A 25,041-nucleotide genomic window follows, 5' to 3' on the forward strand; every position below is an offset into this window, starting at 1 on the left:
CGTGAACTGTCATCCTGATTTATGAGGAACAGTGGCACTCTATGATGAATGGTCTCTGCATACTATTCTGGCTCAGAGATTTGGTTGCATATGGTTGTTAGCCCAAAGTTCATAACCTAATGACCCCTATCACCTGTTCAGTTTCCCATTGGGTCTGTCAAGGAAGATTTTCCTGCTTTGGAAATCTGAGATATTTTATTTTGGTTTATAACATTTGCATTAGCAGAGATCATGCCCTCATTTTAGCTAAACCAGCGTGATGCTGCTGGTGTTTAAAACGCGATCTCTCTCAGTATGACTTGTGACCATAAAATACATATGATAAAAAGTTAAAATCAAATAAACTACAAAACTTTTTCATTTACAGTCCTGAACAAATACATGAATGAATGAATGAATGAATGAATGAATGAATAAACAGACTGCCCTTGAAGTCCAATCAGTGTTTGGCTAAATGAATCATGATTTACCAAGCATATGTGCAGCTTCATAATTTGATGAACTGTCTATTCTGTATTTATTTTAGTTTGCAACAGACTGCTATTTTGGTTCCCTACCCACAGTTTCACCCACAATCCTCCCCCAAGTGTGCTTGTGAGTTATTTTGGGCTCGGAGACAGGAAGCCTTTGAAGCATAGCTCTCACCAGTATGATGGCATGTGTTTTGGAAATGGGTCCATCCACACTGTCCTCAATCTGTATGTGTCTTGGTGCAGCTGGTCAAAACTGAGCAGCTAATGTGACAGCCTCTTGTAAAAAAAAAATATAGCAGGGCTGCACTGATATACTGCAGATTGAGTTAACATTGCAACACAGCTCTTGGACAGAAAAACCCCAGCTCCCATCAGGATTCGAATGTTGAAATGTTGCATCATAGGCTAACTTCGAACACTCAGAGCAGCATAGTATTCAGCGATTAAACTAAATAAGACTTTAAGTACACCAGCAAACTGCCCCACTGACCATATCCTGAAAGGATTTGCCTTGGATGTATGTAAACCATTTCTCAGGCTTCATCCACTGAAAGACTAAAACCTTCACAATGCCATGACTATCCAAACCAAACTTTGCCAATCACACTTTCCAGATACTTGAAATCTAAACATATTACACATATTAATTACAAATTAAGTGAATGAACGGTCTCATAATCCCTGTAGTATTACTCATCTCATATGAGGCCTGCATGAATGTCAAGTTGCTGTTGTTTGGCTCGGGAACTGTGACATTTGCTGTGCTGTGAGATGAATAATACATTTTGTATGGCTAAAACTTTAATTTGCATCACACAATCATTGACTGCATCCTTAAAAAGCTGCAAAAGTGTGTATGTGACATCTATATAGGTTTTTGGGTTGTTGTTTTTTTTTTCAAATTACGAAATGTCTTGCTGTCTTGCTAAACAAATTGAAATATATTTTGATTTATGCTCAATCATCCAGGTAAGTAAATCCCAAAAGGTTGATTCTGTTCATCTGGACGTAATGTTTTCAATGGGAGAAATATTTGACACTTCATTTCTGAGAATGAAGAAGTCAGTTGAATGAGTGATGAAACATTTTTCCCACTATCTTGTGAAAATTCACAAAGAGAAATGAGTATAGTATCACCTGATCACAAACTGTACAAAGAAGAAAGAAAAATTTAATTCAGTCTTAAAATTCTGCAACCTGCCAAATCAGTTAATCAATCAATCAATACTTTATTTATATACCACATTTAAAGACCAGAGGTACACCAAAGTGCTTCTCAATACTAAAATATGAAATAGAGAGCACTAATTAACCCGGAAGCACTATGTTAAAAGAAACATAGAAATCCCACTTTGATCCTTGAGTACATCTGATATTCTGAAACAGGGATTTTGAAAAAACACTTGTTTGTTTTGGGGATTTTAATCAAAGTACATCACAAATATATTACAAGGATGCCTGTATCCCAGCATAAGTACTTTCTGTATTAAATCTTCATCAATAAGTAAATATTTTTGCAGTAATTTAAGCAATAACAGCAACAATCAATAACATGGAAAAAAAAAACACAGAGTTTGTTTCAGTAAAACATTCTTATTAGTCCAGTATTGCTTATTTTATCTTCTATTCTCATCTCACAGTACTCATTTAAGTAATACAGCTGTAAACAAAAATGTTTTGAGTTACCTGGTCTGCATAAAAATATGCACACAAATATGAAAGATCATCAATGACAAAAATATAATTTGTAGTTTAAGTAAAGCCTTCTTTTCACATGTATCTGTCAGACTCAGAGTGGAAACAAAGTAAAATAGTGTCATGAGGTTAAACCAGCATTCTAAACACTTGCTCTTTTCTTATGAGCTTCCTTGCTATTAACATAAGGAGATTATCTGATCTAAGAAGTGGCTCCAGTTGAAGTTGTAAGATGTTTTCACTAAAGCCTGCTGTTATTATTTTTCACATTATAATCACAACACTTTACTTAACACATGCTCTGCCTCCAGCGTGTCTCCCTGAGTACTCTTAAATCTTGGCTTCCAGTCTTTTATCTGCTTTGTGTTTACCTAATTTTTCCCCTAACATCTTTCACACTCATATTTTATATATTATTACATGTTGGTGTCTCCAGTTTTTCCTGAGTCTTCTTGCATTAATATTCAGTAGATTCTTAGATCTTCAGGTCATCCATCCTGTTCTTAAAGTTGCTGTGCTTGCTTGACTGGCTGTTTCTGCGCTGATTTTCGATGGACATCTCAAGGACAGGACTGGAGATTTTCCTCCCCTTCGTATCATTTTCTTCCGCTTTGCCTTTCCTCTCCACAGCCATATTATCTCTGTTCTGCTTGTAGGCCACCTTGCTGTTGTAGGGGCTGTAAGCAGAGTTTGGTTCTGGCATGCCGTACTTTGAGTCTGTAGGGAAAGGTTCAGGCACAGCAGAATGACCTCCAAAATAGTTATAGTTTGGGACAAAGGGCATGGCCGGCTCACTTAGGGCTTTGGAACCTTCACGTGCGGCTTTTGAACTCCTGTAACGAAGACCCTGGTGGCACTTTGTAAAACCTAGATGGTACATTTCCACCAGGTTGAGCAGCAGTGAGACGCAGGCCACAGCCAGCATGAAAAGGATGAAGACTGTCTTCTCAGTGGGGCGGGAGATGTAGCAGTTCACCATGTTTGGGCAAGGCCAGCGGTCGCAGGTGTACATGGCCTTGAGCTCAAAGCCATATAGAAAATACTGAGCTACAATAAACGCTACCTCAAACAGGGTCTTAAAAATAATGTTGAAGACATAGGTCCGCAGCAGCGCACCTTGTAAACGTGCATGGCCCTGTTTGTCTTTAACTGAGGGCTTTTTGTCCTTATGGCAGAGTACCTGCTGCTGGTCTTCAAGCTCCTTTTGTTTCTGCTTCTCCTTCTCCTCCATACGGACCAAATGAAGGATATGACCAAGATAAATGAGAGTGGGCGTGGAGACAAAGATGATCTGCATCACCCAGAAGCGGATGTGAGAAATGGGGAAGGTTGTGTCATAGCAGACGTTCTGACAACCAGGCTGCTTGGTGTCACACGTGAAGCTGGACTGCTCGTCGCCCCACACCTTCTCAGCAGCAGCCCCCAGCACCAGGATGCGGAAGATGAACAGCACCGTCAACCAGACTTTGCCCACTACAGTGGAGTGCTCTTGAGCACTTTCAAGCAGCTTCCCTAACAAGTTCCAGTCTGCCATACCGTCTTACAACTGTCCCCTCAGCTTTATTGGCAAAACCAGGAGAAAGGCCTGTAAGGAGAGGGGGAAATGTTTTATTTGAAGTAATATGGCAGACTACACCTGTCATGTAACTCAGTGAAAATAAGATAATACACCACTTATTACCATAAAAACAGTTGGTATCTTTACTAATAACCACTGATTAGATATGGTAACGTGACAAGCTTTAGTAAATGAAATGATGATATTTACTAATTAGTTGATTGACTGACTGGACTTTTATAAGGTGATAAGTGATTTTGTTAGCTCTCATATTTGTGCATGCAAAATTAGAATCAGGCTTAGGAAACGTTCCCACCAGCTTGTTTTGTTCATACAATAGTTTATATGTTAATCAGAATTCTAAATCTCTATATGAGGAAATATGTGTATTTCCAGGTGAAGCAGAGAAAATTGCAATGATATTGCAGGAGAGAAAGCAAAGAAGCAGGAGATAGTCAACTGACGAAACTGAAACAAGTGTGTACAAAGAAGAAGCCAGTCAGTTTTCCAAAGAGTTTCCAAGTGAGTTAGTGATCCCATCAGTACTGGATGGGGAACGATTTTCAGAACTTCTCATATCTCAACCGGTGCCTGGCATTTTTCTTTATTCAGAGCTGTGCTTTTTCTGGCTTCCTCTCTGTTCACAGTTGTTTCAGTTTCTTCAGTAGACTTTGTCCTGCTTTCTTTCCTTAGAGCTTCAGGCTTCTATCTTACAATATTGTCTCCACTTTCTTTAATTTACCTTCAGGTAAACATATTTCCCTGTATAGAGAAATGGGAGCATGGCAGTACGCAGATAATATGGACATTGCACAGCCCCTCTTGGTTCAGAACATATCCATGGGGGTAAGAACAAAATACTCCATTGCCAACTTTTCATAACTCTGATAGAGATTTTGAGTGCACACTTGTTTTTTGCTCAGGGTGAGAATGTTTCCATGCACATTAGTGAATTACTGCCATTGTCCTGTTACATGAGCCAATTTCAGCTAAGCTTTAGCTGTCAGGCAGATGACCTAGAATATTTGACACTAGAATATTTTGCTATACAGAGAAGTTCATGGTCATCTCAGTGCCTACAAGGATCTCAGATGCTGTGGCTGCAAAACAAGCACAAATCATCACCCCTCCACCACTGTGCTTGACAACTGGTATAAGGGGTTTTTGCTTAGGTTTGCAAAGATGCAACTTTGCAAACCTAAGGCATGCTGCCAGGTTCTTTGCAGAAAGAAGAGGCTTTTTCCTGGAAACCCTTCCAAGCAAGTCATACTTGTTTGGACCTTTTCTAAATGAAATATCATAAAATTTCACATTTGACACCGGGGCATCCAGGGAAGTTGTGGCACTGTGTTAAAACTGCCAAAACCTCTACTTTTATAGAGGTGGTCTCACTTGCTGATGATTATTTGATTAGTTATTAATTTAAAGACGTATTATTAGTAGTATCTAGCTGGTATTTACCTTCTCAGCTCCTGTGGAAATAGTGAAGGTGCATTTAATTTTTTTGCAGGACTACATAGGGTCCTATAAGAACTTTCCTTTTCATGTTATTGTATATATAGCACAATAATTCACCATAGCACAGGGTCATGGGTACATGAGTCTAATTTGTATGTAAATCTAAAATTCCCCTATGTTGTCATACTTGTACTTTTTCAGTATACAATACCATATTGGATAACTAACTGATAACATTGCCATTAGTGTTGTTCAGACTTTTTTAATGAACCTTCTTACAATTATGACGAGGAGTGTGCCACACATTTAAATGTGAGAACATGACATAAAATCAGTCAAGTGCAGTTTTAACAAAACTGATTAATCTCAAGGTTTTTACATTTTAAACACATTTAATTTAAAAACAAAACAAAACACATATTCATTGTAAACTGTTTGATTGCTTGACTGTTTAGATATGTAGTTAATTTATATAGTATGATGAATCCGTTTAGTATTGTACTTGAGAAATCCCACTTTCGACTTTCCCAGAGAATGCTTATCATGAATTCACCCGTTTGTACTCATAAATGTTTGTCAGAACGATCTGATAAAAAGTGCAGGGACACAGATGACTGTGTTTGAGAGAAAGCCCCGGAGCGGCCTGGGTGAGACTCTCAGGATCGACACAGATCTTGTGACACAGTACTCCGACTCCAGAATTAGGTGTCTAGTTTAGATCTCATGGCATATTTGTTACGGTTTAGAAAAGAAATAAACTTGAAAAAAATACTTAAAAATGTCCTGAGTGATTATTTAAAAAATCAAAAAACAAATCACAAAATTTAAATCCATATGACATGGTCACATGGATCAACTTCTTTTTCCACAGCTGAATGTGGAGTTCTTTCACTCTGTTCAAAATTCTTTTCATATTTTTTCTTCCTAACAATTCTGCTAGCGAAGCAATAGTAACATCCCAGAAAGATTAAGAAAGACCTACCTGATAAAGTTCATTTCTTTCAGTCACTTGGTGACCTCTTCACTTCACAGCGAGGCCATGTTCTCCTGAGCCACTGAGGAAACTGCAGCACCAAAGATAAACTTCTCTCAGGCAGTTTTCACTGGGATTCTGCCCAGTGCCCTCCCTCCTACTCTGACCTTATCAATGCCCAGTGCTCAACAAGCCACCACAGCTAAACCCCTTGTCTTGTCTCAGCACAGATGAAAACATTCCTGTGAGAAGAAAAGTCTAAAATCCTCTCTGTCAAGAGGTGTTTCTGTTGAACTGAGTGGCAGCTGAGGAGTCCAGTGAGAAAGCAGGTTAAGCCTACATACCAATGTGCTCTAAATATAATTCATGGTGAAGGGAGTGGTTTTGTTGCCACTTTTATGGTGATCTGACCCATGACTGCGTGGACGAGCTTTAGATGGCGCAGAGCCATCCCTCAGTGCTACATGGAGGAAGACTGCATGGAGGAATACCTGAAAAAAATGATGCATGCATACGGAGGATGGTGTAATAACCTAATTATGCTATTTAGACTTAATTCTCTCTATTAAAGCATCAGCATCAACTATTCACCTGTACACAAGTACAATTGTACAATACAAATCTGTACAGATGACGTGTGGTGATGGCTTCCATAAAAAGAGAACCACCCTCATTCCTCACTGAAACTCCTACATGGTGGGTCCACTGATAACACCAAGACCAATAACACTCACCTGAGACGGTTCTTCGCAGGTGGCTTTGAAGATATCACATACAGTGGGGTTGATCGGGTTAAATGTCTGAGGATGTTTTGTTCATATGTTTTATTTCCCTCAGTCACACTTCTGACACTGGCACCTCTGTGGCCTCAGCTTTATATGTACCCATCGTTAACCGCTGCCCGCTGGTCGTTTATTCTATCACATTTCCGCAGAGCCGGGAAGTCCTGTCAGAGTACGCTTAAATAGCTTCAATCTGTTATGTGTCGGAACAAATCCCCTTTAACCGAGTAGGTAAAAACGGCACAGTTAGTTTAAAGTCTGGTTGATTTTATTCTGTTGTTTATGGACAATATAGAAACATCCACTTTCTCAATGATACATTTAAATAGAAATATCACCATGTTAAAAAAGCTTCACAAAAAAATGCAATTCAAGTTTTTTTCTATTACTGTCTTTCCATGTGAAAGTATTGAACCACCAAATTAAATAATCTGACTGCCCCATTCAATACATATGAAGTGTAACATGTTTACTACATGCATGTATTAGTATAACTTCACTCATATCAATGTTTTTGATTATGTGTCACATAAATAACAAAATATTATTAATGACCATGCCCACAATATACTTTTCTCAACCAACTGGAAGTTTTGCTATGGCTTTGGGCAGCTTTTATAGTTTCATTTCAAGATGAAAGATTAAAACAAATCCATGATAGCTGGAGGCTGTAATGTGGTCAGTTGGAATATTGGTTTATTAAGTGTTGTTTAACTGATTTGCAGTCAGACAAACACCAAGCTGTCCATTATAACTAGAAATGTTTGCCGAAACATGAACTGCAAGCTTTCTGCATTTGAATCGGTGAATCATCGTCGTGATATAAACCTCACAAGTTAAATCAGTAGTTGTTACCTGAACGGTCTCTTATACGTCCCATTTGTGCTGCTGTGCATTTTGTTAGAATGAGGAAAGCTTTTGTTGAATCCAAGCCCCCATAGTCGAGTCTCCAGCATTGTGCAAATGCTTGCTGCAAGCCTTCCCCAACAAGAAGACCACCTCGGCAATGTTGAGTAGAATACAAACACCTGACACAGCCAACATGAACACGGTGAAGACAGTCTTCTCTGTGGGTCTCGACACAAAGCAGTCCACCGTGTTGGGACAAGGGTACGAGTCGCACTTCACCAGCCGGATCATCTTGTAACCAGGGTAGATCATATAAAACACATACATAAAAGTGACCTCAAAGATGATACGGAATAAAAGGCTGATGACGTATGTCCACCACAGGGCCCCCGTGATTTTCATCTTCTGGGTTTTTATCTGCTCCAGGTCTTTGGGGTTGGACCGGCCCGACAGTTTGTAGAGCCTCTTGTCGACATGACGCCGATGGGCAACGTGCATGGCTACCAGCAGGGCAGGAGTGGAGACCAGGATGAGCTGGAGTGCCCAGAGTCGAATGTGGGAGATGGGGAAGAAGTGGTCGTAGCAGACGCTGTTGCAACCCGGCTGCTGCGTGTTGCAGGTGAAGCCAGACTTCTCGTCGCCCCACACGCTCTCGGCTGCAACCACGAGGACCAGGATGCGGAAAATGAAGAGCACGGAGAGCCAGATGCGACCGATGCCGGTGGAGTGGCGGTTCACACCGCTAATGACAGCATAAAATGATGCCCAGTTCATCTTTGGTTCCGGGTCTGAAACAAACAAACACAAAAATCATATGATATCATTTTTTTGTAATTAAACATTTTTTTTAATATAAAACAATTTTACTGTAAATCAACACAATAATGTAACACAAATCCTAATCAAAATTATTTTTAATCAAAAATGATTAAAAATCATCTCCCTTTTATATTCATTTTTATGTTTCTCTGCTTTTTCATATGATTGCTTTGTTGTCTGTTGTATGTATGCTGCTATGACAAGAGTTTCTCTGATCTGATCTTATGATAATTCTTACTGTTTGAGATTAGACATTCAAATAAGACTGTCTTCTTCACATGTACCCATTCGGCAAAACGAAGGCTTCCTAAATCTTTCCTAAAAAAAAAGGCCTGCCATGCTCTCACTTAGACAATTTGTTTCCAAAAAAGCAGAACCAAAAATCAGCAAGTGAAGCAATGCAAATGATGTACAGTAAATCCCTTGTGTAATGCTGTAGTCTGAGAGTTGACCAATGCAAATTTACCCGGGATCAGTCCCCCTGTGTTTCTGTTCGGTATATCCTCCTTTCGCCCTGATGTATAAATTACTTCATCACATTAACTCCTCAGGACTTGCAGGACTCTTGACTCTTGCATGTTGAACCAAAATCCCTTTGAAGTTTCTAAAAAGACTTAAAATTTGCTTTATAGAAAATCACTAACAAATCTCATCTTGTGACATAACAGGCACAAAATTACTGGCCCTTCAGTACAAGTAAACTTCACAACAGCAGCTTTACGGACTAAAAGATTCGTTGATCCATCATTTGGTTAATTTTCTGAATGGAAAAGCTGTTTAGGCTTTTTTTTAAAGCAGAAAATCCCCCACCCCAGTTTGTGCTGTGAGGATTTTTTGTACTTATTGCCTTCTGTGACATAAAACTGAATATATTTGGATTATGAGAAATTATTTTGCATCAGCTCTTCCTGAAGGTGTTAGAGTGACACTTAATAGTTAAGACTATTGCTTGAAAATGATCAGGAAATATTATGGAAAAGATTATGCACTTGAAAATGATCTATGCATCAAACTCAGAAGAAGAAAAAATATAACTCTCTAAAAATTCTCTAAAAGTTCTCCTGAATGTCAAAGTCAGACACAAAGGACATCTTCAGTTCCAGTTTTCAACAGCAAACTTAAAACTTAACAAACACAGTACTGTCTTACTTATTCACTGTAAATAATAGCAACCTGCACACTTGACTGAAATCAGAGCACATGGTGCAGCCACACTTTGGTTGGATTTGGTAAATTTAATAGTAATGCTTTTTTTTTATGCCTATGATTCTTCTTAGGCTTAATTTGTAGCGTGTTTGATCCCCTTGGTGTTGATCATTACTGATAGCTCTGTAATGTCTGAGTCTAGAGTAAATGTCAGAGTTGTTACCGGGCTCAGCTGGAGGTGTAAGAGGCATAGGAGGCAGCGTGAAGGACAATGTTGACCCGCTGGTTTGGCATGGATGTGAGTCCAGAGAAGGAAAAAAGCCTCTCTGCCCCCCTCTGCAGCTGGCAGCCCACTTAAGAGTGCAATACTGAGGTCTGGCACCATGTGTCATGTGACATGCTTTCACCAGTAGCTATGGTGTTGCATGCAAAATGAGCAACTGTAGCTGGATTAACAGACTCTGTGATAGTCACCACTCACGGGCAGGAAAATCATTTGTGCTCCTAAAAGATGTTGATAAGTTACAGAGAAGGACTCGTCTACTTCTTAGCTTAGAAGGTATTCACACAATTCCCTGATCAGGCAAAGTGCAGATAGAAACAACTAACAAGGACTGCAAATAAATAATGTTGTCTGATTATCACTTCTTGTACAAACTCTCAAAAAGAACATGTTTGGAAAAAAGTCTCGTTTTCTTTTTTATCCTAATCATATCTTGTGAATATAGTGTGAAGTGACATTAACAGCTAAGCAGGATTTGCCCATGAGCACAGAATAAATGAATACGCTGAAAAGAAACTATTCAAACTGTCCATCTGCGCAGCCACATGATGTAGTAACAAAGTCATCAATAAAATGGACTTACCTTAGCTCTGCTTTTAAATAAAGTGCATCCAGAAACATTTAAGTTGGCATCACCAGATCAGATGTTTTTTTTTTCCAGTCTTTGACTGTGAACAAGAGTATCAGAGCACCATGACTTTGCATTGCTAATGATTTCCCTCACACTAGCCACTGCCCTGCACTGGGGAGGTCATATGCCTCTGTGCAAAGAATTTGCATACAATAGCCCCATTTAGGCAGCGCAAACAAACAGCTTCAGAATTCAGATCAAACGTTTTAATTTCTGCCCAGCTGAAGAATCTGTGTGGGGACTGTGGTCTGTCATGTTGTCCTCAGTGTGCTGCTGAGCAGAGGAAGTGGGGGACAGTTTTGACGTAATATGGAGCGTAACATAAAGGTCTTCAACAAAGAATGAGCCTCAAAATCTAAAGATAACAGGACAAGGGTTTGTTATCCTAAGAATCAGACTCTCATCTAGTGTTTCTTCTCGACCTTTACATCCTAATGCTAAACCACTGATTGAACCAGTCAATGACTGTGTTTACTGTGTACTCAGTGGAAGCTGAATCCAGTTTGAGGCATTTTCACAGATGGGGAAAAAACTGGCAACTTTTCGAACTGAGTAACTTTTGAGCTCACTTCTCGTCTCAGTTAAAATCCAAAAGAGCTGATTTGAATATGACAAACTATTCATTAGTATATTCAGACATTTTTACTAGTTTATAGTTGTTTTCTAATAATTAGTATCAAGTTTCAAGTTTTATATTGTCATGTACAGATAAACAGTGTAGCCACAATTACCCATAATGAAATTCTTTGGCTCGTGCTCCTCAGCTTTACATGAGCATATGGAAGTGTGCAATTAAGAAGAAAATAACAGAAAATAGCAGTAATAATAATGATAAAGAGAAAAAAAGAGAAAAAAAGTATGAAATATTTAGAGAATTTAAGACAGCTGTTATATTTCATGACATCAGTTGTCATAATTTGTCAGTGTTAGGGCCGTTTAGTTGGCTATGATGACTAAAACTAACAAAGAAGAATGTATTGTCATGTATCTGCATTGCTGTGTCATAGTATGAGACGAACTGTGGGTGAGTGACATCTTTAAAAACCTTGGCATAAGAGAAAGGACTCTGGAAATGTTGAAATGATGCTTAAACTGACGAAAATACACTTTAACCCTTGAATTCTAGTAAAAGTCACCCGAATGGTTGTAGTTTCCAATTTTCCAATGGCCACCTGTGCCATGCATCCAGTTAAAACTGTATCAAATTTAACATGTTTTCTTTATCACATTAAATCTCCTTTACCTTCTAACCTTTACTCTGAATTTTCATTTGACCTTTTTTAGTGTCAGGAAATCTATAAAGGTGCAATTTCTGACACATGTTTTTTTAGGCATATTAATATATCCCATAAGTAATAGTTTTTTCCTTTTACAATATACTGTTGAAAGTACTGTGACTCATAAAACTTGCAAAACTTGAAATATATACCTCCTTTTGACTTTTTGTTTTTAAGTCACTTCAGTTTCAGTTCATTTCCAGGGTGGGGTTTTCATGTTTCAGTTTAGTTTTTTTGTTCTTTTTAATTATTATTGTATGACAGACATGTGTCAGAGGCAAAATTAGGAAAATCAGCAGAGGTATTACATTAAAAAACACAACTTTTTGAAAGCAGCTGTCTCGCTGTTTTGCAGACACCATATATATATATTCGCAAAATGGTTTTAGAAATATCCTTCAAATTTCCTTCAAAAGTCTAGTTCTTATTTTCATTTTAGTTATCTAAATCTGGTGCTCGGACCACACACACACTCAAAGGGTCAATACGCTTACTATTAATTTCCTGGACCTTGATTCCAACCAGATGTTACATGCTCTGTCACAAAGCAGGAGACAGTCAGCATGAACGGATCCTTTGCACCTATTATAAATAACTCTGTTCTGCTGTACTGTTGATTTAAGTGGTTTTTCATTTCCACGCAGCTGCAGGGGGATCTCTACTGTCTTGTAACCTCTACAAAGACTCGCGGTGTTGACATTAGAAACACAGGCTGTGACTCTGCTGAACTGCACATCAAGCAAAACTGATCAAGCCCCAAAGATGCAGACACTAAATTCTGTGTACTTGTAATGCAACTGGTGGGTTTAATGAAACAAAGCACTGAATTTGTGCATGTGTGCATTAGCAAGCTTACTTCAGTTGAATTTGGAGGCTGACATCTACAGGTCTTTAAGAGTTAGTGCAACATTCCAGTAAAGCCAAAGGCCACATGTGGAGATACACAGGATTAATAATTAACACGTAAGCAATGACGCAGGATCATTTACTTAAGTAAATGTAAAAAGCAGAGCATTGTACTGTGTGCTGTACTGTATAAGGCTCATTCATCTGCTGAGTATTTGTTCGATTAACCACCAGGACAATTCGTTTGATCTGGAGAAATAAACAATATACTATGTGTAACGTGACAGCCTCACAGAGTGTTTTTTGTTTCAAAATTATTACAAAGAATGTTTGAATAATGGGAACAAGACAATTTTGTATGAAATCTTTGCCATTGACAGCTGCGGATGATTTCTTTATTTTTATGAATCATCATCATCAGAATCATCATCTGATTTTTTTTCTTCTTATCCTCAGGCAGTCAAAGATAAAATCAAAGTCCAATCAATTTTAAAATATTCACCGATTTTTACTCTACAATAAATGAATAAATAAATAAATAAATAATGGATTTGTTCCAAAACTAAGGCTGTTAGGTTAAAGCAGGGAGATGAAATGTTCAGTGTTTTCCTCTGACGTGTGCTGGAGTAAAAGAATAAAGCTGCAGGAGAAAAATAAAGTAGAAGTTCCCAAGATTTGTACATAAGCTCAGTACTGTTACATTCTAGATTGCGAGAGAGCCCTTGAAGAAATTTGTGCGGCAATTTCGCTCTAGCCTCTAACTCCTCAGCTCAGGCCTCCTCTGACAGAAACATGTCTGCACATATAACAAAAGTGATTATAGTGATTCAGAGCAGTTGCAGTAACAAGTAACCAAGGAAATGCTGAGACGGGCATATTTAGGCATATCATCTACTCGCTCCACTGTGTTTACTATAGAATCAGAATCGTCTTTATTTAGCCAAGTTTGTGCACACAAACAAGGAATTTGACTCTGGTTCACGTTGCTCTCTGTATGCCATAAACAGAATGGGCAGTATGTCCTTTTTATCCCAGTGTGGGATTTAAATAAGTTCTCTGACTGCTGTAAAGGAAACACCTAAGTATAAGCTAAGTGCCGTGAATCTGCTTGTACAAGCAATATTCCTGTACTTAAACCTGAATGCAGGAGCAATCCGTCTGTCTGGAAGTGTGAATGTGTTTTCCAACTGCACTTAAACGCAGCATCCATAGCAAACAAATTACTCCAAGTGTGCAGCGAGCCCTTTAAGAACCTCCTGGGTGTGGAAAAGGGGAGTTTTTTTGTGTTTCTGTTGCCAGCTGGGTACGATCCATTGCGCTTTGTCATTGACTTTTAGTCAGGATATGGGACTCAGATATGTTTATAATATCGCTTGAAAAAGAACATATACTCACTAAGTCACATTAAGGGGTTAGTAAGAGCGGGTTTTTAACTTTAGCGATGGAAAGCTTATTTAAGAAAGAACAGTGAGGTGTCATTTAAGTGGGAATTTTGGAATGGGACGCGGTCAGAGGGATCGCACGGTAAGGAGCAAAAAAGTGGTCGGGGCACCAGGATACAATTAAACCGAAGCATTAGCAGCGCGGACGAGTAAAAGAGGGAAGTGAGCCTAGGTTGCGGGCATTCACTGTTTTGATCACTTTATTTGTAACCATCCGTTGCCGGAGGCTCCCACGGACACGATGGTTTTCGATCCTCGGAGCGGAATGCATGGAGTAGCCTCAAGTGAGCAGAAATGAGCGGTGTGTGCCACGGACGAGCGTAAGCAGCGCCTCTGTGGAAAGCGAACTCAGTGTTTCTATTGTGTTATAAAGTCGAGCGGTGCACAAGATGGTTCATCCTCCGCTGGAGTTCAGCGACTGCTATCTGGACAGTCCGGATTTCAGAGAGACTCTCAAGTGCTACGAGCTGGAGCTGGAGAGGACAAACAAATTCCTCAAAGAAGTGATCAAAGACGGGAATAGTGTGATCACTGCAATCAAGGGTGAGCATGCTTAGTTAGATTGCTCTTTCTTGCGCTTTGTATGTAGATTTAGGGCTCTGATGCCAAAGGATCAGCATCAGTCCCCCCCCGCCCCTCCGTTATTTTACGAAGGCCTGGAGGATAACGTGTATATTTATGTGGGAGAGGAGCATTCAGGGAGTTGTTATTGCTCTCCAGGGAAAAGCCACAAAAAAAGGAGAAGGAAAAAAGCAAGCTTTTAACTGAGAGGCCACAGAGCTGCAGATGTGCAGGATGACCAGCACTATTGTTCCCGAACAGCTGTCTCCTTTTTGGAGGGCTTGCATCAGTCCGTGCGTCGCCTCTCCACTTCTCCGTGCGCTCATTTGTAGGTGGGACCAATCCCACTGATCGTATGGGTCAGAGCCAGGGACGCCACGCAGACGCAGAACTGTACATGTGTATATTTGGGTCAGCGTGGCACCCACTGGGGGGGACACTATTTGTTTTGTTTGACTCACCAAGATACTGCTGTGGAAATCCTGAATGGCAAAGCTGTTCACCTCGAAAACAGAAACCCTCATTGTAGGTACTGTAGTGGTGCTGGAGAGCGGTGAGGGTCCTATAGTAAATCCAGATAATAGTCAGAGGTCACGAGTTGCTGGGACAAAGTCCATGGAAAGCAACACAACCCAACAACCCCCCCAAACATTTTTCAGTGTTCATGTCATCCTGCTCATCAGAATGCTCATGTCCTTTAATGCTTTTTCAGCCTCAGCACTGATTGTCATCAAATATGATTTCTTTAGAGCTAAAGCACAAGAAGAAAGGGAGGGAAAGCACAATTGGCTAATGGAAAGAACATTAAACAATTGTTCCACAGCAAAAAAGAAGGATTTAGAGTATGAGGCTAGATACAGCTAGCCAAGTTCCCTGGACTAAATACTCTACAGCAGTGATGTGAAGGGCTCTGTTTTGTTTTGATAATAAAAGCCAGGCATGACAGGGATAATGTATTGCATTATCAACCACATACTGGCTGCTACGCTGCTGCCGAATCCTGCCAAGGATGTCTTTCATACTTTACGGTTTCCTACCAGGGGAAAAATGAAACGCCGACTTCTAATAATCTCGGTCTGTGCTTAGATTCATGAGAACTGGACTGAATTTAAAAGCAGTGAAAATGTAACTTGTCATTAATTACACATTATGCTTCGTGTTTTTCTTTTCTCTCTTTTTCAGGATACTCTTTGGCAGTACAGAAGTTTTCCCAGACTCTCAGTGTGTTCCAGTTCGACTTCATCGGCGACTCACTGACCGATGATGAGATTAACATTGGTAAGAGTAATAAAGGCGCACTGCCTTGGATTGTGCTCGAGGTCTTAAGCAGTCAGAGTAAATACGTGGCCAGAAATATTCCAATTTATTGTAGATTTTTACGTTTGAGTTTCCCTGCTTGAACTCGGTGGAAAGCACAGCACTTTTGGCTGTCGGCTGGTAATGCCTCAGAATTTGGATATGAGGAAACATAAGGCTTTGTGTGCGCCACTATATCCTGCCTTGGAGCTTGATGGAAAAAGTGCATAAAAATAACTGGAAATTCTATGAGCATAAATCATAAAATGAGTTCTGTAAAGTTCTGAGCAAGTGTCATCTGCTGCTGCAGATGACACTTGCTGCTGCTCCTAATGTGTCCTCTGACTCAGCCAGTTTCGATAACACCATGCAAAGTTATCCTCTTTTGGTGCTTTCCTCCCCAGCACAGTCATTCCAGGAGTTTGCCGGACTTCTGCAGGAAGTGGAGCACGACAGGATGATGCTGGTGGGTTATCAACTTCCTCCATGCTGACTCTGCATGCTGCTTGAACTGGATATCGGACACCGCAATAATTTATCCTGTGCTAAAAATGATACTGCTTTGAAGGAAACCAATAATGCATTCTGTTTCTCTTTTTTGCTGTGATGCCATCTTTAATGTGTTCATTTTGTCACACAAGACGTGTCAGTTGTGTAAAGGTGTGGCTGTATGCAAGCACTGTGAAGTGTAATGCTGGTAATCATTTTGGTATCAGTTCCCCTCTTGGGTTTCTTCTTCTCGTTTTGGTTAATGGTTCCATATTGGCCTGCTGTTTGTAGAAATTTTGATGCAAGTTTTGTCACTTCAGTTTTTGCTGATTCACACACTTTATTATTCTCCAAGTAATCATACAAGGCAGCTTATTACAATGGGAGAAGCAGTTCCTGTTCAACTGGATTCTCCAGATAGAGATGTAATTGTAAAACCGGAGGTCATCTTGCTAATTGAACTTGAAGCAGGTGCTCAGAACTGTGATTTTTTTTTTTTTTTTTTTTTTTTTTTTTTTTTTTTTGTTGAAAAGTGCATAGATTTTTATTGATTTTCAAAACTCTTTACATTATGTTAGAAAGTGAATCTACAAACACAGTATGTTTAGGAGTGTCCAGTAATGGTTTGTTTTTTCCTGTCCAGGTTCAGAATGCATCAGATCTACTCATCAAGCCCTTGGAGAAGTTCAGAAAGGAGCAAATAGGAGTAACAAAAGTAAGTTGTTTGTTTACCCTGTCCTGTAAGTGACATCATGGCTCATTCCTGTAAATGGCACTGGAAGCACTCGATCAACTTCAGTACTTCAAAATGTGCTTCTCTGCATGGACAATCAGGTCATTAATTAATTAATTAATGGATTGGATTTCATATAGCGCTTTTCAAGGCACCCAAAGCGCTTTACAATGCCACTATTCATTCACTCTCACATTCACACACTGGTGGAGGCAAGCTACTGTTGTAGCCACAGCTGCCCTGGGGCAGACTGACATTAAAGTATATATAACCTCCCTCTCCTTCCTACAAAGACCAAACAGGATGTTATAAGGTACTTCCCCGTATTTGTGTATGAACTATTTTTGAAGCACAATAAGCTCTCTTCTGTCTTAAAGACAGGATATTGCAGATGTTTTAAGTGCGTACTCTCAGTAGTTGAGAGCAGGTCAACAAATTTTTTAATTTCATTCTAAGGTGATATCATTAAAGTTAGGATTTTATACTGTGATTATTCTAAATGATGTTTGGGAGTCTCATATTTAAAATATTCTCATTAAGCATCTGTTTCATGTAAATCTTGCTTATGTATTTAGATTTAGTTAAATATGTATTTCTGAGATAACTCTGAAAATATGTTTTTTTAATAAAAACACATTCAGAGTTGTTGTATTGCAGAACTCTTGTTTACAGTTCTTTAATGATTCCAATTATTAAATGTAGCAAAGCCCCACCCTAATTGATGTACTGCTTAATAAAATCAGGGTACATATTCTTAAGGTATACAAACAGAAAAAATGGTCAAAAATTATATTCATTTATCTACAGTCAGTACTGAGAAAAACTAAGCCCACCTTTACTGTTTCCGTAAGAATTATGAATGAGTAAAATCCAGGTGCTGCTAATCAAACTGAGCATCACTTTGGCACTTTGCTGCTCTAGAGAAAACTTGAAAAACTCAAAAAAAAAAAGCAAGAATAGGAACTACATGTTAGTCTCTACATGTCTCAGTTAGCATGTTAAAGTTCTTGGCAGCACAATTACAAAAATTCTGAATAAGTATTTCTTATTTAAAAGACTTTTCAGGAGAAAGTCTCTTCTTTCTAAAAAGAACATGGTAGCACAGCATAGGTTTGCTAAGTTGCATCTGGAGAAACCAAAAGACTTCCATAACAATGTCCTTTGGACAGACAAGACCAAAGGGATGTATCTTCACTTTGTGGACCTGGGCACTTTCACTTATTGACTCCACTATGAACTTCTCTATATATCCAAGTATTCTAGAGTCAAATGGTCAGCTGTCAATCCAGCAGCTAAATCTTGGGCCAAATTGTAACAACATACAACAAGACAAAGGTTTAGAGCACAGCAGCAAATCCACAAAGAAAAGAATCGAGGTGTAGCAGCGGCTGAGAGCTGTACGTAAATAAATGCCTAAACGCCTCAGTGAACCGAAGCAATGTTGTAAAAAAGGGTGGGACAAAATTCCTCCACTATGACATGAGAGACTGATAAAGTAATACAGTGAACAATTAGTTGTAGCGACTTTATCACAGGGTATGTCAAATCAAATTTGCATCCACTAACGTTACAATTTAGCTATTGAATCTGGTCTTTGATCTGTTTCAGTGTTTACATTTTGATGTTTTCACGGTTCTGTCTGTATTTTTACTTATTGTACTTTTTTATTGTCTGGTCATTTGTCATTTAGTGAGCACTTACAAGAAAACCTTTACCATTTTTGATTACTTTTAGTTCGCTAACTTAGCAAATGTTGGTTAAGTTATATTGTTTGAGCTTCGTGATTTTGAACTTTTAAGGATTTATTCCTACTACTGTACCTAAACTGTTGCATAATGTTTATTTTATTATTTGTATATTATCAGTTTAGCTAGTGTGTTTTGTATTTTGCTAATTTTAGCTAACTTTTTAATATTTTCAGCTCACTTGCTAACTTTTCATGTAAATACAGTCAAAACACATTTATTTTTAGATGTTACAGCTGACAGTTGACAAGTATTGGCATTTTAATATTGAGATATAATCTACAGGTTTTAGCATTAGGCTGAGCCTGACTGATAGCAGATAGCTAGTAGCAGCAGATTCAAGATAGTGTGTTATCAGCTATATGCATTTTCAAATTTATAAGCCACAATTCTACAACAAAAAGAAAGAAACATGCAAACAGGTGATTTGGAAAAGTTCTCTGTTACACAATGTGACTTGTAGAGGTGACTTTGGAACTGTGAATGCAATGCAAAAGGCAGTACTGACCTGCACAGTGGAGCGTTTGGTGGTCTCTAATAATAAATAATATTTTCCTACAATCTGTTTTGCAGGAAAAGAAAAAGAAGTTTGATAAAGAGAGTGAAAAATATTACTCCCAATTAGACAAACACTTGAATCTCTCTGCCAAGAAGAGAGAAACTCAGCTTCAAGAGGTCAGTTGAAGTACAACAAATACTTTGCATCAGTTGGGTAGTGAAATATAGAGGTGAGAAACATTTAAAAAAAAAAAAAAAATATATGTTTTTGTTGAATTTCCAATAGGCTGATGAACTCCTAGAAAAAGAGCGCGCAAACTTCTATGAATCTTCAGTTGAGTACGTATACCAGATACACCAGGTTCAGGACAGGAAGAAGTTTGACGTGGTGGAGCCGGTGAGTGCTGTTTTTGTGCTTCCACGCACATGACAAAACATTGAGGAAATATTCCTGGTGTCATTCATGAATTGTTTGCTTTGACTCTTGTTGTATGTCATGCACGCACTGGTTGGACAGGTGCTGGCATTTCTTCACAGCATATTAACACTTAACAACCTGACAGTGGAGATGACTCAGGACTTCATGCCTTACAAGCAAGAACTGCAGCTAAGCTTGCAGAACGTAAGCACTGTTACCGACAATGCCATTAGCAAAATTCACTTTCCTTAAATCACATACATTGTTTTAAGTACTTTCCGGTTTTGCCTGCAGACAAGAAACCACTATGAAAGCACTTGTGAGGAGTTGGAGGAGCTAATGAAAAGGATGAAACGGCCTTCCCAGATCTATAAAATGCACAATTTTCCAATGGAGGGTTATTTGTACTGTCAGGAGAAGCGTAAGTGGGTTGCTATATGTTTATGTGGAACCTAGTTGCTTCTGAAGGCTCTTTTTAAAAAACTGCTTTCTATTCCTCCAGGGGCTCTGGGTATGACATGGGTCAAATATTATTGTAAGTATCAGAAAGAGGGGAGAGTGCTAGTCATGGTACCTTGTGAACAGAAGACTACGACTAAACAGGTGCTGACCCACCTTCAGCAAACACCAAATTTCCTCAGAAGACTTTCTCTTATGTCATTGTCTCCATCATGTTTACTGATTACTTTCCAACTCTCTGTCCTCACCTGAAGGGCCCTACACAGCTCACACTGAAATCCTGCATCCGCCGGAAGACAGAATCCATAGATAAGCGCTTTTGCTTTGACGTGGAAACTATCGAGAGGTTAGTGCAAACAAGCTGAGAAACTGTGAGACAAAAGCCTTATGGGATAAACAGATTCAGGCAGCGAGGTGAACAGGTGGTTTACAAGGACATGGTGTGAAGGCTTAATGGAGTGTAGCCCAAACAATCCCTAAGCAAAGGGCTGGCGCTGGAAACAGATGGCAAACTTTCCGAGGATGGAACACAGCAGGCTCATATTTATATAAGCAGGCCAGTCAGGACAACATGCATTTTAATAGCCTTGTAAGCCACAGGGATCTCTGTCACACAACAGGTTTGTGTCGTGAAATCTGTAAAAATATTTTGGTTTTCTTTTTTAAAAAAGGTTTAGAAGCAGCTTGAATAATACATCGCTCTGAATGTTAAACCAATTTGTTAACTGAATATAACCAGGAGTCGGCTGTTTGAGCAACTCAAGGTGGCAGTGCTGTCTAATGTAAGAGCTAATGCTGTGAGTTCAGGCAAAGAAAAGCCTGCACAAATGTGCCTGAAAGGCAGCCGGCTCTAACCTTTGACCTTAGAGGAAGTGAATTAAAAGTGAAGACTGTTACAGGTCTCTCATATCCTCTGACAGTTTTGCACCTGCTTGTTTGTTTGTTAAAATTACAGATTGCTGCTTGATTGGCTGCTTTAGATTTAGGGATGGCTCTGTTTCAGATATTAGAGGTTCCTGGTTTGATCCCGGTCCTATGAAGTGCATTACAAAGTATACGTGGGCAAGATGCTGAATCCGAAATAGGCCCTGATGCATCCAAACTGTGTGTGTTTGTGTGAGAGAGTTAAAATTTTATGTGTAGACTAAACTAGTTCTCTGCAGCCTTATTTAAATCATGGCATTTTGTTAACATTCTGGATTCATAGTAAAGTAAAACCACAATACCAAGGCAATAAATCATCTCCCCTTAGGCACTGGTGAGAAAAAAATCAAATATTTGGCACAACCGTGTCCCTGTTACGCTTTTGGTTTCATGCACTTCTGATTTCTGTTACATCTGTTTTTTTTAGAAAAGTCAGCATTTGGCTCACTCGTGTTGATGTTTCTACGGAAGAGCAGAGCTTTGATCTCAATTTAGATGTATTCTCCCAAACTTTCTAGCACAAATTATTCTGTCATCAGGAAAACACCTGCAAGCCTCATCTAACGCCTCATCTTTGGCTCACTCGGTTCCTGTCAGAGGAGCCGCCAGAGCCCCCCGCCTTCATTCAAAAGTCCAGCACAGGAGCAAAATATTGTGTGCCGTGATGTTTAACCTACTCAGGAGAGTTGGTTGTAGGTTATTAATTGCTGTCTTATATTAATCTTTGCATCATATAATTAGACCCAAGAGTAACTCTTCACAGTGCTCCTAGCCTCAAGTAATAGCACTCACTAACAGAGTGAGTGTGCTGTCTGTGCACCGGGTTAGCACTGTTTAAAAATTCACATTTCGCATGAAATTATGGTCCATTATAAATTCCAGCAGTGGAATAAACTGCAGTGTCAATGGGTGAATGTGGCTTGTAGTTTAAAAGTGCTTTGAGTGGTCATTAAGACTAAAAAGTACCTTATTAATGCTAACCTGAATACAGATTACTGACCTACTAAAATATTGGAAAACTGGTCAAAATCAACAATGAGTCTTTGCTTCTAAAAGTTATATGTCCCCTTTATCCACTCAGCTGTGAAAATATATAAGTTATACTTTCATTTTTACATGCTAAGGATCATTATTATTATTATTGTTGTTGTTATTATTATTATTATTATTATTATTATTATTATTATTATCATTTTTGTTACTGTATTGATGCATTAATTTTTAATTCTAAGTAGTAAGTAATAAAAGGATTATTTCAGAACTGCCTTCCACAGCCTTGTGTTGAATAATGATCATTAAAATGGATTTTGAATTTTGGAAGAGTTTTTTGGGTTTGCTGGATTAGCATAATTGGCAGAACAAGCTTTTAAACTCATTGCACAGTTGTTTTGGTTAACAATTGATTCAGTAGCCTGCAAGCTGTAAATTCTGGCACTGGATTTTGTTGCTTCTGCAGAGGACAGATTGCAGCAGTGGGTTTTCATCATCTCTTTATGCTCATCTTATTTATCTCAATTTGTTCCCATCGCTGCCACATGCGATTTAATCAGCTACTTTAAAGACACTTTGTCTCTCCTCAATTGCTAGGAGAATGTGTATGATGTGTAAGAGTGTTTAAAAAAACCCCCCAAAAAACAAAAACAAACAAGAGCTGGATATTGAAACAGTACACCCTTTTAAGTGAAGGATTAAATTGCAACCTTTGCCTTTTTAATGTCATTTGTTTCTGTTTCCATAGAAACACGCCAGTCACTTTCCAGGCTCTTTCGGAGGGAGACAGGAAGTTGTGGATGGAGGCCATGGATGGAAAAGAGCCTGTGAGTTTGTTTCTCATTTCATTTAGGATTATTCTGTGAAAACAGCTTAACGGCCAAAAAGATTATCCGAGCAATTTTGTGCCTTCAGCAAGGCTACTGCACTGGAGCTGTTTCCCTCCATGTGCAGTCTAACACGGGGCTTGTTTTTTGTGTGTCAAATTAATCTTCTTGGATGGTTCCTAAACCCGCATCGCCTGATGTTAACTGCATGTTTAGATTTGGATTGCACGCAAAAAAACAAAACATGTTTTATCTTCACAACATCAAACAGCGAAAACAATCTGGAACTGTGTGTTATTTTAAATGCTTTATGTGAAAAACAAAAAGCTGCCCTTTCGTAATTGTTGTTGGGTTTTTTTTGTTTTTTTTCCAATTTAACTTGCATGGCTGCTCAAATTTGACATTTGTTAAGCAGTGCAGGAAAAAAGGCAGCGGGTAGCTCATTATAACTTTTCTATTACATATGTGGGAGCTATTGTGTGAAGTTTGACTTTCACATTAACACACACATCTACGTACACCTAAATGATGGCACCTGGTTAGTTAAGAGCCTTTTGCTGAATTTGTGCTGATTTTTTTTTTCTTGCTTTCTGATTCTTAAAATCACATTCGAGTGTTAATGAAGCCCCGCCTTTAAAACAGAACCCCCCCCCCCCAAACAAAGCTGCTAACTTGTTGCTCCACCATCTCTCTTCACTTGTTCAAAGTAACAAAAGTGCCTTTACTAGCAAAATTCCAGTGTTAATTCCTCTTTATGTTTGTAGATGTTATGATTTTTTGCTTTCAGTATTGCCCGCTCTCTGCAGTTCTCACATCACATCTCTTGCCCGCATGTTTTAATGCATTGGTGTTGTGTGAGACACAACACAACAGTCATTGCCAGGGGATATGAAAATAACAGAACGCACTTTTTAGTACCCTTTTTTCTGCAGAGTTCCCCCTTTTCTTCTTTATATATTATGAAAGTTGCACAAGAGCTTTTCTGCCCAATATGACGTGGTACTGTGAACTTCCAGTGGACTGCAGACTATGCAGTCCACTGGATATGCCTGTTCAACTCCTTACTATTGCAAATATCTGACCAATCACATGACAGCAACTGCATCCCTTTAGGACTATGAAGACATAGTCAATCTGCTAATGTATAAACCAAGCATCAGAAGAAAGGGTGATTTGAGTGACTAAGTATTGCTTATTGTTGGTGCCATAGAAGGCCAAAAGTAACTAAGAGAACCACTCATTACATCAAGGTACACAGAAGAACATCTCTGAATGCACAACAAGTCAAACTTTAAAGCATCTGGACTACAGCAGCTGAAGACCACACCGGCGTGACCTCTGTCAGCTAAGAAGAGGACACTGAGGCTACAATACACAGGCTCAGAAATGGACAGTAGAAGTATCTAGTATAAATAACATAGTATGGATCTGTCCTTCCTTGTATCAACACTTTAGGCTGCTGGTGGTGTAATGATACAGAGGATATTTTCTTGGGATACTTTGAGCCCTGTATTACCAGCTTTGAACATTGCTGATCGTGTCAATTCATCTATGACCACATTGTACCCATCTTCTGATTACTGCTTCCAGCAGGATAACAATCCATGTGACACAGCTCAGATTATCTCGCACTGGTTTCTTCACCGTGACAGTGAGTTCACTGTATTCAAATGGCCTCCCCAGTCACCAGATCTCAATCCAATAGATGAGTTGTGGTGGAGATTTCCATCATGGATGTGACTGCTACTATGCAATCTTCCTTTTTCAGCTGCTCCCTTTAGGGGTTGGATCATCTGGATCCAAGATTTTATGCCGGATGCCCTCACTGACGCCAACCTCCTCACCTGACTGGGTTTGGGACAGGCACTA

At 39.1% G+C, this 25,041-nt stretch overlaps 3 protein-coding genes across 5 annotated transcripts in view; 1 reads left to right on the forward strand and 2 right to left on the reverse strand.

Moving 5' to 3' along the window:
• Nucleotides 1-1,817: 1,817 nt before the first annotated feature.
• gja2 (gap junction protein, alpha 2) lies at nt 1,818-6,461 on the reverse strand. The gene is made up of 2 exons (XM_031754749.2): nt 6,167-6,461; nt 1,818-3,753 (listed from the first exon to the last, which is right to left on the reverse strand). The coding sequence occupies exon 2, from the start codon at nt 3,700-3,702 to the stop codon at nt 2,644-2,646; it is 1,059 nt and encodes a 352-aa protein (XP_031610609.1). The 5' UTR covers nt 3,703-3,753; nt 6,167-6,461; the 3' UTR covers nt 1,818-2,643.
• Nucleotides 6,462-7,246: 785 nt separating this feature from the next.
• Nucleotides 7,247-15,340, reverse strand: gjb1a (gap junction protein beta 1a). Of its 3 annotated transcripts, none has more exons than XM_039618292.1 (2): nt 15,255-15,340; nt 7,247-8,576 (listed from the first exon to the last, which is right to left on the reverse strand). In XM_039618292.1, the coding sequence occupies exon 2, from the start codon at nt 8,560-8,562 to the stop codon at nt 7,840-7,842; it is 723 nt and encodes a 240-aa protein (XP_039474226.1). In that variant the 5' UTR covers nt 8,563-8,576; nt 15,255-15,340; the 3' UTR covers nt 7,247-7,839. The 3 variants fall into 3 exon arrangements, with proteins under 3 accessions (XP_039474226.1, XP_039474227.1, XP_031610610.1); XM_039618293.1 differs by lacking the exon at nt 15,255-15,340 and adding an exon at nt 10,620-10,712; XM_031754750.2 differs by lacking the exon at nt 15,255-15,340 and adding an exon at nt 9,977-10,015.
• The window catches only part of LOC116331905 (oligophrenin-1), a 29,796-nt gene continuing 18,845 nt past the window's right edge, over nt 14,091-25,041 (forward strand). Inside the window, exons 1-11 of the mRNA XM_031754734.2 lie at nt 14,091-14,775; nt 15,976-16,071; nt 16,494-16,555; nt 17,222-17,293; nt 19,630-19,731; nt 19,841-19,951; nt 20,072-20,176; nt 20,267-20,393; nt 20,475-20,575; nt 20,686-20,777; nt 23,094-23,172. Coding sequence (XP_031610594.1) covers nt 14,622-14,775; nt 15,976-16,071; nt 16,494-16,555; nt 17,222-17,293; nt 19,630-19,731; nt 19,841-19,951; nt 20,072-20,176; nt 20,267-20,393; nt 20,475-20,575; nt 20,686-20,777; nt 23,094-23,172 — 1,101 coding nt within the window. The 5' untranslated portion in view covers nt 14,091-14,621. The remainder of the gene's footprint in view (nt 14,776-15,975; nt 16,072-16,493; nt 16,556-17,221; nt 17,294-19,629; nt 19,732-19,840; nt 19,952-20,071; nt 20,177-20,266; nt 20,394-20,474; nt 20,576-20,685; nt 20,778-23,093; nt 23,173-25,041) is intronic.

The sequence above is a fragment of the Oreochromis aureus genome, linkage group 10, assembly GCF_013358895.1.
Source record: "Oreochromis aureus strain Israel breed Guangdong linkage group 10, ZZ_aureus, whole genome shotgun sequence".
Classification (NCBI taxonomy): domain Eukaryota; kingdom Metazoa; phylum Chordata; class Actinopteri; order Cichliformes; family Cichlidae; genus Oreochromis; species Oreochromis aureus.

Excerpts from the sequence above, each read along its gene's own strand:
- gjb1a (XM_031754750.2), bottom strand. The coding sequence starts at position 10,004 with ATGCCTCTTACACCTCCAGCTGAGCCCG. Across the intron at positions 8,577-9,976 it reads TACACCTCCAGCTGAGCCCG|ACCCGGAACCAAAGATGAAC; the intron begins GTAACAACTCTG and ends TGTTTGTTTCAG.
- gja2 (XM_031754749.2), bottom strand. The coding sequence starts at position 3,702 with ATGGCAGACTGGAACTTGTTAGGGAAGCTGCTTGAAAGTGCTCAAGAG.